Source organism: Oncorhynchus masou, chromosome 11, assembly GCF_036934945.1.
Source record: "Oncorhynchus masou masou isolate Uvic2021 chromosome 11, UVic_Omas_1.1, whole genome shotgun sequence".
Classification (NCBI taxonomy): Eukaryota; Metazoa; Chordata; class Actinopteri; order Salmoniformes; family Salmonidae; genus Oncorhynchus; species Oncorhynchus masou.
In genome coordinates this window covers 9,081,054-9,095,896 of record NC_088222.1, presented here as the reverse complement: position 1 = coordinate 9,095,896, position 14,843 = coordinate 9,081,054, and the positions used below count along the sequence as shown (strand labels likewise).

Sequence of the window (14,843 nt, the reverse complement as noted above, 5' to 3'; positions counted from 1 at the left end):
AGTTTGTTAACAAGGAATTTGTGGAGTGGTTGAAAAATGAGTTTTAATGTCTCCAACCTAAATGTATGTAAACTTCTGACTTCAATTGTATGTATATATGTGTAAAATATCTACATGCATTTATTTATTTTTTTGTGGATGTTGTGTATGATTGCATGCATATCAGTGTCCATGTCACTAATGTTTCTGTCACTAACCTAGCAAAAAGAGGACAACAATAGAAACATGTCTTTGACTCTGTGTAATTCTATTACATGTATTAGTTGCCTGGCCTGTATGTATTTTAAAATGGCAAATGAAATGCTGAACGAATGACATGGTGCTTCCGAATGTCAGGAAGATGCAGTATGTAGCTACCTAAATGTTTTGCGAATATATATATATATATATATATATATATATATATATATATATATATATATATATATATATATATATATATATATATATATATATATATATATATATATATATATATATATATCCTAAATCGATTTGTTCACGAGTCAAAGGACGTAACCACCTACTCTTGTAAAACTTGTTTTTATTTTATTATTTTTTTGTTTTTATTACATTTGAGCCAATAAGCCTACTGTTTGGTGTGAGATAAATCATAGCAGATGTCAAACAGAATATGTCATAGTTCTAATGCCCGGTCAAGATGTAAACACACACTTTTCTTCCAAACCACAGCGATCCTGCCTCTAGCTAAGTTAGCTAGTTACCTCACTTAATGTGGAAATATTTGTATTTGGCATTCTAAGCTCTGGATGCATCTCAATTGGCTCCCTATATAGTGCACTGAGCACTATTGGCCCTTGTCAAAAAGAGTACACTATATAGGGTAGGATTTGAGACTCTTCCATATGATGGTTTGGCATTCCTAACCATGGAACTGCTCTTGAGCATTTCAGCCTTTAAAAAAAAAATATATTTTTTTTAATGGACTTCTGTGATTTGAGGCTCTCGATCCATTTTTGATTTATGAACATATTTAAAGGTGAATCCAAAAATTACTTACTGAACTATTTCATATTAGCTGTTAAGGGAGTAAAGTTGCCTCAACAGTGCATCTCCAGTGAACCATGTTTTCTTTACTTCATTCTAGGTGGCCTTCTCACCCTCCGGTGGTCCGTCAATGAAAACAATGTAGCCTATATTTTGTAGTGCGATGTTCAAGGAAATGTGTGGCAGATTGACATATAGAAATATCATTAATTATATTTTGTTCTATTGATTGACTGACTAATTTCTCATCTCCAGCAAATGGCCTATTGAGCTTTGAGATGTTCCACAATGCAAGCTGCTGGTACCTCAGCCTGCACAACCCCAGTGTTCAACAGATAAGGATAGGGGGGGTTGTGGTGCTGGCCAACAGACTTTCATACAAAGGATGCTTTATTATCCACTGCCTGTGGTCTGTATTGACAACATGGAGGTTCAAAGGGCTCTGCTGCCTTTGGTCTGTCTCTCGGGCCGTTGGTCGGTCTGTCTTGAGTGCCAGCCGGCCATTTTGACCACATACTGGTCATCTATGCGAAGGCCCTTGATGTCATCATCAGACCGGTCACTGTAGAGAGACAGAGATGGCAGACTCTTTGTAGATTGTCTGCGTCACTAGGGTCAGAGGACAATACCCAGCTTCTGTCATATGATCCTTCAAGTTCCGGGTAACTTTTCCAAACTAAAAAAAGGTTTTCAGAGAAATCTCAGTTGGAGGATTCTGAACCTGATTCCGGGAATCCTCCAACAGGATCATCGCTAACCTACTTCTGAGTCAGTCTCCTTCCGCCCTCTTTGACTCAGGCCTGCCCAGTGTGGTTGTTGTGTAATTGGCCTGTACCTTCAGGGTGGTGAGGGTGATAGTCTGGCATGCGACTTCAGAATGCTACTGTCCTTGGTTAATGCATGTGAAGGTCTTGGCCCCTCATTCATACTGTGGCATGAAAGTATTTCCCTCATTTTCTCAACTTTTTTTTTTGCATATTTTAGTCACCTGAATGTTATCAATCTTCAACCAAACCCAATTTTTAAAGGGAACCTGAGTGGACAAATGAGTCCAACATATAGATACTCCGCCCCCTCCCCCCCCCACCCCATTTCTTTAGTAAAGCGTTATGCAACACCCAATGCCCCTGTGTGAACAAGGGATTTGACCCTTTACACTCAATAACTGGTTATGCCACCGTTGGCTGCAATGACTGCAACCAAGCACTTCCTGTAGTTGTTGATCAGGGATGGGCATTTGACCTTTTTTGACTGTTCTAAGTAGTGGCATTATTTGTTTCCCCTGGTACTCAAATAAAAAAGCTATTTTTAGAACAATGGCTGTACGGGGAAAAAATTTGCACATTTCTCTATTGTGTGTGTGTGTGTGTGTGTGTGTGTGTGTGCGCGTCGAACATTTCATTCTAAAATCATGGACATTGACATGGCGTTGGTCCCCCCCCCCCCCTTTGCTGCTATAACAGCCTCCACTCTTCTGGGAAGGCTTTCCACTAGATGTTGGAACATTGCTGCTATAACAGCCTCTACTCTTCTGGGAAGGCTTTCCACTAGATGTTGGAACATTGCTGCTATACCAGCCTCCACTCTTCTGGGAAGACTTTCCACTAGATGTTGGAACATTGCTGCTATAACAGCCTCTACTCTTCTGGGAAGGCTTTCCACTAGATGTTGGAACATTGCTGCTATAACAGCCTCCATTCTTCTGGGAAGACTTTCCACTAGATGTTGGAACATTGCTGCTATAACAGCCTCCACTCTTCTGGGAAGGCTTTCCACTAGATGTTAGGACATTGCTGCAGGGACATACAGCCACGAGCATTAGTGAGGTCAGGTCGGGCCTGATGTTGAGGTCAGAGCTCTATGCAGGCTAGTCAAGTTCTTCCACACGGATCTTGACAAACCATTTCTGTATGGACCTTGTTTTACGGGTGTGGCTGAAATAGCCTATTCCACTAATTTGAAGGTGTGTGTGTACAGTAGCAGTCAAAAGTTTGGACACACCTATTCAGTCAAGGTTTTTTCTTTATTTTTACTATTTTCTACATTGTAGAATAATAGTGATGACATCCAAACTGTGACATATGGAATCATGTAGTAACCCAAAAAAAAAGACAGCAAATGTAAAAAAAAAATTTTTTTTTACCGTATTTGAAGAGAAATATATGATTTCTGGTTGAAGATGGGGTTTTGACATCAGTCTGAGTGTTGAACTACTTATACCCATCTCTACTCTGGATATATTTTTGCCTACTCTTCCATGCAGATCTGCTTTAACTCAGTGACATTTATGTCTTTTCCAGCATTAACTGCTTGTTTCAGGTCCTGCCACATCTCACTCGGGTTTAGGTCTAGACTTTGACTAGGCCATTACAGAACTTTTTTTAAATGTTGCTTTTCAGATGTAGACTTGCTTGTGTCTTTTTGTATCATGGTCTTGTTGCATGACCCAGCTGGGCTTTAGCTCACGGACGGATGGCCCGACATTCTCCTTGTAGAATTTCAGATTTTTCAGCGCAGAATCCATGGGGCGGCAGTGTAGCCTAGTGGTTAGAGCATTGGACTAGTAACCGAAAGGTTGCAAGTTCAAATCACCGAGCTGACAAGGTACAAAATCTGTCGTTCTGCCCCTGAACAGGCAGTTAACCCACTGTTCCTAGGCCGTCATTGAAAATAAGAATTTGTTCTTAACTGACTTGCCTAGTAAAATAAAGGTAAAAAAAAAAAAAAAATGACGGCATGTCGTCCAGGCCCCATGTCGTCCAGGCCCCAGGCCCCATGGCAGCAAAGCATCCCCACACCATGATACGGTTGATAGGAGGTTCTCACTGTGGAATGCAGTGTTTGGTTTGTGCCAGACAAAACAGGAGCCATGTCGTCCAAATTGTGACCTCGTGTGCATGGTTATGGAATGCTGAGTGAAGGATTTGCAATGAGAACCATATGTAATTGAAATAACTTCTTACTACAATGGTCCAGAACATTCCCCTACCATCAAAACAAACAACCATCCACATTGAGATTGCATGCTCTACTGTGTCCTTGGTTAGTTGATGGGAATGTTTATTAGCCAATCGGAATCCTGTGCATGTCAACCATGTCCAAAAGGCATCCAATTTTATGCATGTAATCATACATGACTATACCAAACATTAGCAACACCTTCCTAATATTGAGTAGCACCCCCTCCCCCCATTTTCCCTCAGATTCTGGCCTATGTTTACTAATGCTTCCCACAGTTGTGCCAAGTTGACTGGATGTCCTTTGGATGGTGGACCATTCTTGATACACACAACTGTTGCGTGTGGAAAAACTCAGCAGCTTTGCAGTTCTTGAGACAAACAGTTGCTCCAGGCACCTACTACCATACCCCATTCAAAGGCACATACATCTTTTGTCTTGCCCATTCATCCTCTTAAAGATCCTTCTTCAACCTGTCTCCTCCCCTTCATCTACATTTGAAGTGGATTTAACAAGGGACCTCAATAAGGGATCATTGATTTCACCTGGTCAGTCTGTCATGGAAAGAATATCCTTTAATGTTTTGTACAATGTACAGTGCCTTCAGAAAGTATTCATACCCCTTGACTTACTCCACATTTTGTTACAGCCTGAATTAAAAATGGATTAAATAAAACATTTACCATATACATAATGACAAAGTGAAAACATCTTTTTAGACAAATGTATTAAATTAAATACAGAAATATCTGATTTACATCAGTATTAACACCCCTGAGTCGGTGCTTTTTATAGAAGCACCTTTGGCAGCTGTTACACGGAACCCAAACCGGCTGCGCGCGTGCACCATCGTGCATACATCTATTTTGTCCCCCCACACCAAACGCGATCACGACACGCAGGTTAAAATATCAAAACAAACTCAACCAATTAGATTAATTTGGGGACAGGTTGAAAAGCATTAAACATTTATGGCAATTTGGCTAGTTAGCTTGCACTTGCTCGCTAATTTGTCCTATTTAGCTAGCTTGCTGTTGCTAGCTAATTTGTCCTGAGATATAAACATTGAGTTTTAATTTTACCTGAAATGCACAAGGTCCTCTACTCCGCCAATTAATCCACACATAAAACGGTCAACCGAATCGTTTCTAGTCATCTCCCTTCCAGGCTTTTCCTTTTCTTGACTTTATATTGCAATTGGCAACGTTCATAAATTAGGTGCGTTACCGCCACAGTTCTCATTCGTCTTTCAGTCACCCACGTGGGTATAACCAATGAGGAGATGGCACCTGCTTCTATAAACCAATGAGATGGGAGAGGCATGACTTGCAGCGTGATCTGTGTCAGAAAAAGGACTGATTTTCTATTTTACCACTTGGCAACGCAGACGCTTGCAAGCAGTGTGGGTGTAATAATTGAATAACATAGATTTCTAAATGTATTTTACAACATGAGCGGTGTGGTCAGCCTGTAAGTTTCTGCACACCTGGATTGTACAACATTTGCCCATTTTTATCATTTCAAAAATTCTTCAAGCTCTGTCAAGTTGTTTGTTGATCATTGCTAGACATCCATTTTCAAGTCTTGCCATCGATTTTCAAGATGATTTTTAAGTTAACTGTAATTATGCCACTAAGGAACATTCAATGTAGTCTTGTTAAGCAACTCCGGTGTAGATTTGGCCTTGTGTTTTAGGTTATTTTCCTGCTGAAAGGTGAATCTCATCTCCCAGTGCTTGTTGGAAAGCAGACACAACCAGGTTATCCTCTAGGATTTTGTGCATATTTCATCTCTTTTAAGCCTAAAAACCTCTAGTCCTTGCCGTTGACGATCATTCCCATAACATGATGCAGCCATCACCATGTTTGAAAATATGAAGTGGTACTCATTGACGTATTGGATTTGCCCCAAACATAACACTTTATCAGGACAATAAGTTCATTTCCTTGCCATGTTCTTTGCAGTATTATTTAAGTGCCTTGTTCCAAACATGATGCATGTTTTAGAATATATTTTTTATTCTGTACAGACTTCCTTTTTTCCCCTCTGTCATTTGTTAGTTATTGTGGCGTAACTACAATGTTGTTAATCCAGACTCAGTTTTCTATCACAGCTATTAAACTCTAACTGTTTTAATGTCACCTCATGGTCAAATCCCTGAGCAGTTTCCTTCCTCATCGGCAACTGGGTTAGGAAGAACGGAAGGACACCTGTATCTTTGTAGTGACTGGGTGTATTGATACACCATCCAAAACCTAATTAATAACTTCACCATGCTCAAAGGGATATTCAGCATCTGCTTTTTTTAGTTTCTTTTGTTATTTTTACACAGCTACCACTCGGTGCCCTTTTGTAAGGCATTGAAAAACCTCCCTGGTCTTTGTGGTTAAATCTTTGCTTGAAATCCACTGCTCTCCTGAGGGACTTTAGTTACCTGTATGTGTGAGGTACAGAGACTGGGTAGTTAGTGAACAAATCATGTTAACCACTATTGAACATAGAGTTAAGCAAAATGTCACTTTGACATTATGGGGTATTGTGTGTGTCGATCTGTGACAATCTTAATTTTAATACATTTTACATTCGGGCTGTGTAACAACAAAATGGGGAAAAGTGAATGGGGTGTGTATACATTTTTGAAGGCTGTGTGTGACTGATTTTTATTTGCTTGTAGTCCTCTATATTATTTATATACCAGTGCCCTACTTTTACTAACAGATTCATCAAGTTTTTTGTTTTTGTGGAAATAAACCAATTGATTGCAGGTGTTGCTACCACTGGACTGGAGGGTACAAGTGGAGACCTTAGTTCAACCCGGCCCCCTATATTATTCCTCGTCAGGAATGTGTCCTGCTCTGAGACGAACTAAAGAAACCATACCCTCTGTCTATATCCCAAATGGCTGCCTATGACATGCTCTACTTTTGACGAGTCACAATTACCTTTTTACCCAAGGAAGTGCACTACGTAGGGAACACTATTCTGTTTACAACGTTATGGCTGTGACAGAGCAACACGGTCTGTCCAAACACTAAACCTTCACCTCCAGTGATGCCATATATAGCCTACTTTGTGTAAAATAGTCGTTTGTTTGTCAGGTTTATTAGTTGCCTACAGATTTTGTTAGCTACCATGTTAGTGGGAATTAAGTTGTTTAACTAGGTAATGTGTAGTAATCTGCTTATCACTTCAACAGTATGATCTAAAAATGAAAAAAGGTATTGTGGTGATACCCAGTGCCCTCAAAGCTTGTTTAGTTTGTGTGCGATTTTTAAAAACTGATAGCTGGCTAGCATGATACTGTACAGTTTGCTGCATGCCTGCTGCTATTTTTAGAGAGCTAGCTACTTCCTGGCCTGGCCCTCTGCCTCTTCATTGATCCGAGTCCCAAGCCCTGATAACAAAGCTTATCTGATGGTACTGCCTGACTGGAGTAGTTTAAGCCTGAATCCAAAATGGTACACTGACTATATATAGTGCACTTCTTTCAACCAGGGCCCCTGTGGCTGTTGGTTTGCAACGTCAGTGTTGTGGGTTCGATTCCCATGTGGGACCAGTATGAAAATGTCTGCACTCACTACTGTACTTTGCTTTGGATAGGAACGTCTGCTAAATGACTATAATGTTAATGTCAAGTATATAGGGAATAGGGTGCAGTCTTACTGTGGGATCTCCTTCAAGTGCGTTGAGTGTTAGGGTTGTTGGCCTGCCTTTTTGTCACTTTGTTGAATTTTTTATCAAGTATGGGTGTTGCCTTAACTCAAGTGTTTATGATGGTAAGGATAGGGATTGGAGTTGTACATTAGATTTTCTTGAGTAAAATGACTTACAATGGCATCCAGCTTTTCCAGTGAGGTCTTTGCAAGACGGTCAAAAATAATTCAACAGGAAACATCCTATTTACTTTGTGAATTCCAGTCTTTGAAAAAATGTTGTACTTCATAACCTTTTTTATTTTTGTTTTCCTTCTCTTCCTCTCGGGAGAAGAATATCAGTCATTCAAAGAAAGGAATTTTGCAGTGCAGCTCTAACATTCCTTTGTATATTTTTAAGATGTTAGTTCAGTGTAACTCAACCTCCTGAGTGTTGCTTTGTAGGAAAGGAGAATTACTCCATTTCTTTGAAGGCCCATTTCTCTCTGTCACACCTTTTCAAACCAAGAGATTTTTTGTTTTGCCAACTTGATCGTCCTAAACGACATTTCTTTATATCTGAAAGGTATTGGCGGCTACCAAGCCTCTACTTTATATTTCCGCCAACCGACCTAGTCATGATTGCGGTAAAGTTCTGCCTATGGCTTAGTATGAAATGTAGTTGTAATGCCGAGGCTCTTAGGTTCTTGATGGTTGCTAGGCGGCAGCAGTTAACCATCCTCCTGGCTAATCTAAACTTTGTCTAGCTAAGCTCATGCGCAGAAACACGTCATCGGGTGTAACTATCATCTCATGCCGAACTGCGGATGTGCAAAGTAAAGGCACGCCTTAATTTTTATTAACCAAAATTAAAACTATACTTTCACGAAGTTGGAGTAATAATGGGACTTAATAATAATAATGAATTTCCCAAAACATTCTTTCCTATTGACCCCCATTGTAAAACAGGCAACTGTTGATACATTTTTGCGGTGTTTCCTCTGAAAAAATGTATGTTCATTTTGGAGTAGAATGTACTTTTAAAAAGTCACTAGAACTGAGCTTCTCAGTCCATCTAACTAAAAAAAAATATCTGGGGGAGGACACCGGACCCCCAAAACAAGGAGGGGAAGGACTTCTCCTTAACCCCCCCCCCCCTGTTTTCGGGGTCCTGGATACTCCCCCAGATATTTTTAATTTAGGACTTTCTACTCTAAAATGAATTACATTTTTTTTTAAATATAATTTCCACCTCCCAGAAATCAGCCTAATAACATATTGGTAAAATGATGTTATCAATGTGTATATAACATATTGGTAAAATGATGTTATCAATGTGTATACAACATATTGGTAAAATGATGTTATCAATGTGTATACAACATATTGGCTATACATAAATAGGCTGAGGCATGGGGTTGCTGATCTGCATTTACCCTACTGGGCTAATTATTAGTTAGATCCCAAATGTGATAATTTTAACTTCTTTGCATCCTATTGATTTAATTTTATGCCCTAAAAAAAACCATGCATAAACAGTGAGAATAATGTGGGCCTACCTGTTAGGGTAACATGGGGTAACATGCCACCTGCCTGTACTTCTCACTTCTCGTCACTATTTTTCTTCCCTACACTTTCCCTGTTTGCCACTACTCTAAAAAATGTCATCGGTCTCATCGCAATTTCAGTCAGTCACTCAAAAATAATAGAGTTTTGGTGGCGTGTTACTCTACAATGGACCCGTGTCACATTTAGCCCCTCTCTGTGATTTAACCATGATGCTACTAAAAATAGTTTTTTTTAAATAGTGCAGTTAGTGCATATTTAGGAATTGACAAATAAATAAAGTAGGAATGGAATGCTGGGAATTAACAAAGGGCATTTCAAAATGGCTGTTTTCCTGCGATCGCAAGAATTGTTGTTCATTAACTGCTTGTCAGAATGCAGGTTTCCCTCCCTGTGGCACTGGTTACTTGAATGTTCCTCGAGGAGTAATGTTTCTCTCTGAGGACACAACGAGCGGACTAGGTAAATAGGTTGAAGTATTGTACCATGGGGTTATCTGACTTTTCTCTATACATTACTTATTTTGTTGTCAGAGGAAAAGTAAATGTGGACTGTTCTAGCATCTTCAAACTGCGCCTTGACAAATGTTTACATTTTTTTTTGGCATGGCGGCAATGATTTTGCCTTGGCTCAGTGCCACAGTTGAATGAGTGCAGTGGAAACACTGACTGTGTTATTTAAATCTATTTATTATTGACGGGTGTTTTTTTCATGACACTCTTCATCCATAACCAAACTAAATCATCATACCTGCATGTATGAAAAAGTCTCAGCTAAAGCAACTGAAGTCCTAACAATTGAGATTCATGATGATGTGCTGTGTGACTTTTTTTTATTGAATGAAGACGCTCCGGTCCCCTCTAATCCTTGATGTCTCCCTCCAGACCCTTCTGCCCTGGGATTCATCATCTCTCCCTGGTCCCTGTTGTTGATGCCCTCAGGCAGCATCTCCTTCACAGACGAGAACGTGACGCAGCAGGACCTGAGGGCCTTCACAGCTCCAGAGGTCCTGGAGGGAGTCACTCTCTCCTCCCTGTCAGATATAGAGAAGGTATTTATGATACTGTATATTATTATGTTAGAAGGTGCAGTGGTCAAACAGGAAAATGGTTCCAATTGTTTTCCACCATTTTTTTTGTTTTTTCCCCATAGTGTATTTCAGAAGCATTTAAACTAAGAACTGTTTTGTCGGCTTAACCTGGCATGACTTTTTGATAACCGTGTAAATCTCTCTGATAAAGGTGACCTTTTTATGGATGTTTTATATTTTACTCTTGGATTTGTAAATGCTAATGAGCATCAAAGTAGACATGTAAAACTTTCCTGTCTCTCTGCCTCTGTCGTTTCTCTCCACTCTTCTCCACTCTTCTCCACTCTTCTCCACTCTTCTCCACTCTTCTCCACTCTTCTCCTCCACTCTTCTCCTCTCCTGTGTAGAGAAGATACTGTATTGTTGCAGTATCAACACATGTTTGTGGGGTTGTTGCTTTGTGTGTGTGTGTATATAAAAAAACAATGTCAATCAAAAGCATAAGAGCGTGGGGGTCAATTCCATTTCAGTTTACTTCCTGAATTGACCCCATCATACCTCCTCTCTCTGGCCAAGAATCACATACCTCAACACACAGGGCTGTACACAGTCAATTGTGACTATCCACTGTAACTGTATAGGTTAGGCTACAATAAGGTTTCGATTCTCATTTATAATAGAAATACATTTGAATGATATATATATTACATCGTCCTATGCTTTTCTCTTTTAATTGCACTATAAATGCCATGCTCTGTATAATTACAGAGAGGACATGGCAATTGTGAGGGGTTTGTGAATCACATAACTCAAGAAACTGTAGTTTTACTCTTTAAGCTTGTGGTGAACTCAGACTGTTCCTTAGACGTTCACGGCTATGATGTTGCGTTCTTTGGCGATCCTCTAGTTATTCTTTCCTTCACCAAGCCTAACTCTGAGGGGAAGCTATTTCTCTGCTCTTAGGGAGCTTTCCTGCAGAATTGTATGGAATGGAAAAGGTTTGCATCTCATCGCTTAGTTTCAGAACAGAACAAAGGGTCTGAATATTGTTGTACTAGTCAGATGAAAGAGTCCTCTCCCTTGTTTTGTTTTTTTCAACTACAGCTGCTACCTTTTTGTGTGTCAAATGATTGGAACCACTTATCCTGTTTTTTTTGGAATTAATTTTCCACAGATGCACATGTACTCCCTTGGAATGACCTTGTTTTGGGGAGCTGACTATGAGGTTCCACAGAGTCAGGTACAGCTGCAACATTCACAATCCATAGATGATATATTCACAAGTTGGAAACGGATCAGCAATCATGTTTTTTCTATTTGCAGAAATGATGTTTTATGTATACTTCTCCACCCGTGTATGTGTTCGTTAACCCCTCTGTGATATCTGCCTCAGCCCATGAAGCTGGGTGAGCACCTGAACAGTATTCTCCTCAACATGTGTGACGACACCACCCTGAGCCGTATGTCTGTTCTCACCGTAATGGACGCCTGCAGCACACACATCAGAAATTCTAGCTGCGAACCCTCCTTCACACACATCAGAAAGCTGGTCCGACTGGTGTTGGGCAGCCTCTCCCAGGTAAACAACTACAACACATCACTGTTAGCTAGTGTTGGAACATTTTATAATGGACCTGTGGGTTTAATACCCCTTGTTCTTAACAAAATACAGTAGGCTTGGGCGGTATCCAGATTTTCATACCATTCTCACGGTATTACCTGGATTGCACTCAAGGGGGCGCAAAAAACACAAACAAATTCCTTCCTGTTGGCAGTCTAACCAGAATGCTAACAAAATTAGCAAAAGTAATAGCGAAATCAGATGGACGCCGTTAGCTAAATGCTAACGAACATAAACTAATTACAAGGACAGGCAGGTTTGGTCTCTGCGTTGTGTATTCATCTTCATAGAATTCTTAGTCATGCTTTTCTGAAGGAAGAGCAGCATGTGTACGCGGAGCGGAGGAGAACGGAGGAACAAGATGGCAAACATTTAGTAGTGAATTGCATATGTGTAGTTTCATCACCTCGTATGCCGCACCACAGAGACTCTCCAATAGATATAGATCTCTATGGATTCACCTGCTCCCTCTTTCTACCTGCTGTTTACTAACTAACATGTGACTGGCTCAACTTTACTGAGACTCTCCGATAGATATAGATCTCTATGGATTCACCAGCTCCCTCTTTCTACCTGCTGTTTACTAACTAACACGTGACTGGCTCAACTTTACTGAGACTCTCCGATAGATATAGATCTCTATGGATTCACCAGCTCCCTCTTTCTACCTGCTGTTTACTAACTAACACGTGACTGGCTCAACTTTACTGAGACTCTCCGATAGATATAGATCTCTATGGATTCACCTGCTCCCTCTTTCTACCTGCTGTTTACTAACTAACACGTGACTGGCTCAACTTTACTGAGACTCTCCGATAGATATAGATCTCTATGGATTCACCAGCTCCCTCTTTCTACCTGCTGTTTACTAACTAACACGTGACTGGCTCAACTTCACAGAGACTCTCCAATAGATATAGATCTCTATGGATTCACCTGCTCCCTCTTTCTACCTGCTGTTTACTAACTAACACGTGACTGGCTCAACTTTACTGAGACTCTCCGATAGATATAGATCTCTATGGATTCACCAGCTCCCTCTTTCTACCTGCTGTTTACTAACTAACACGTGACTGGCTCAACTTTACTGGGGGGGAACTATGGTAATAGTATGGTATGGATTCACCTGCTCCCTCTTTCTACCTGCTGTTTACTAACTAACTGACTGGCTTTTTATGACACCTCAGACATACTATTAGATGTCCCCTCCAGCTCCTTGTGATAACCTCAATCATTGTCTTTTTGTTTTGTTTCTTGCTTTCCTTTATTCTCACTCTTTCCTTCCTGCTCACTCTCTCATTTGCTCGCTCTTTCTCATTTTCTTGCGCTCTCTTGCCCATTTTGTTCTCTCTCTCGCTCCCTCCTTTTTCTGTCTTTCTCCATATCTCCATTAGTTGGATGGCCTGCTGTCCCAGAGTGATAGGGAGTCTATTCCGGAGAGGAGCAAGGAGATTCGGGAGAGGCTTCGGGGCAAAGGCCTTCCCTCAGGTAACATGATCTTCACAATCTCAACCTCCCAACCTCCTGCATAGAGGCTTTTAGTGACAATAGAGAACCTTACCTTCTATCCCTACACACACACACACACACACTGTGGGGTCTGAAATGATTGACACCCTTGATAAATATAAGCAATAATGACTGTATAAAATAAAGAATTTCAAATACTGAGCAACATTGTATGCCACTTTTTTTGCTGCATTTTATACTAATACAATTGCTCAGATTTTGTTTAATACTTTTTCTCAACAAGGTAGGGGTGCAAATTATTGACACCCCTAAAGATTTTTCTAAATAAAGTAGTCCAAGTGTAGTATTTTGTCCATATATTTCCAGCACACAATGCCTAAATCAAGCTTCGGGCTCTACAAACTTGTTGGAATCATTTGGAGTTGTGCCCAGTAGGCATGAATGATTAAATATTGTATTGTCACTTTGGAGTCTCTTAAACCATTTTCTACATTAATGTGGATGCTACCATTATTACGGATAATCCTGACTGAATTGTGAATAAAGATGAGTGAAAGTTAATGGTCAAAGATAAAAAAAACAAATAAAAACATGCTCACCTGGCCTGTTATTGGTAATGGTGAGTTTGCATGTCTTTGGCCCTCTGTAACTTTCACTCATCATTATTCACGGTTCTTTCAGGATTCTCTGTAGTGGAGGTAGCATCCACATGAATGTAGAAGTGTTTAGAACCATATTCTATAGTTATTTACAATAAAAGTTACTCCAAAATGACACTGTTATTTACCATTCATTTCTTTTGGGCAAAAAAAAATATTTTGAGAGACAAACAGCAAATACAACACATTTGAGTCACAAGGCTTGATATAATCATTGCGTGCTAGGAATATGGGACCAAATACTAACCTTTCGGCAAATAATTTCCCTCATTTATGGAAAATATTTATAATTATTTTATGCTGCCATTTATTTCTCATCTTCATCAAGGGTGTCAATCATTTAAGACGCCACTACAGGAAGGTGGGCACTGTGCCTTCAGAATGTACTGGCCTTGACTTTCTCCACTTTCCATTTTGTTGTAACATCCTGCATTTAAAATGGATTCAATTGAGATTTTGTGTCACTGGCCTACACACAATTACCCCATAATGTCAAAGTGTAATTATGTTTTTAGAAATGTTTACACATTTAATTAAAAATAAAAACCTGAAATGTATTGAGTCTAATTATTCAACCCCTTTTTGTTTTGGTAAGCCTAAATAAGTTCAGGAGTAAATGTGCTTAACAAGTTGATTGGACTCACTGTGCAATAATAGTGTTTAACCTTATTTTTGAATGACTACCTCATCTCTGTACCCCACACATATAATTATCTGTAATGTCCATCCGTCGAGCAGTGAATTTCAAACACAGATTCAACCACAAAGACCAGGGAGGTTTTCTAATGCCTCACAAAGAAGGGCACCTATTGGTAGATGGGTAAACAAACAAACATTGAATATGCCTTTGAGCATTATGAAGTTATTGATTAGGCTTTGGATGGTGTATCAATACACCC

General features: G+C 39.9%; 1 protein-coding gene across 3 annotated transcripts in view; it reads left to right on the top strand.

Moving 5' to 3' along the window:
- Positions 1 to 14,843, top strand: part of ptpn13 (protein tyrosine phosphatase non-receptor type 13) — a 159,323-nt gene that overhangs the window by 28,736 nt on the left and 115,744 nt on the right. For all 3 annotated transcript variants that reach the window (XM_064977320.1, XM_064977319.1, XM_064977318.1), the window contains exons 3-6: positions 10,049 to 10,215; positions 11,369 to 11,434; positions 11,588 to 11,773; positions 13,210 to 13,303. In XM_064977320.1, the coding sequence (XP_064833392.1) occupies positions 10,049 to 10,215; positions 11,369 to 11,434; positions 11,588 to 11,773; positions 13,210 to 13,303 (513 nt within the window). The remainder of the gene's footprint in view (positions 1 to 10,048; positions 10,216 to 11,368; positions 11,435 to 11,587; positions 11,774 to 13,209; positions 13,304 to 14,843) is intronic.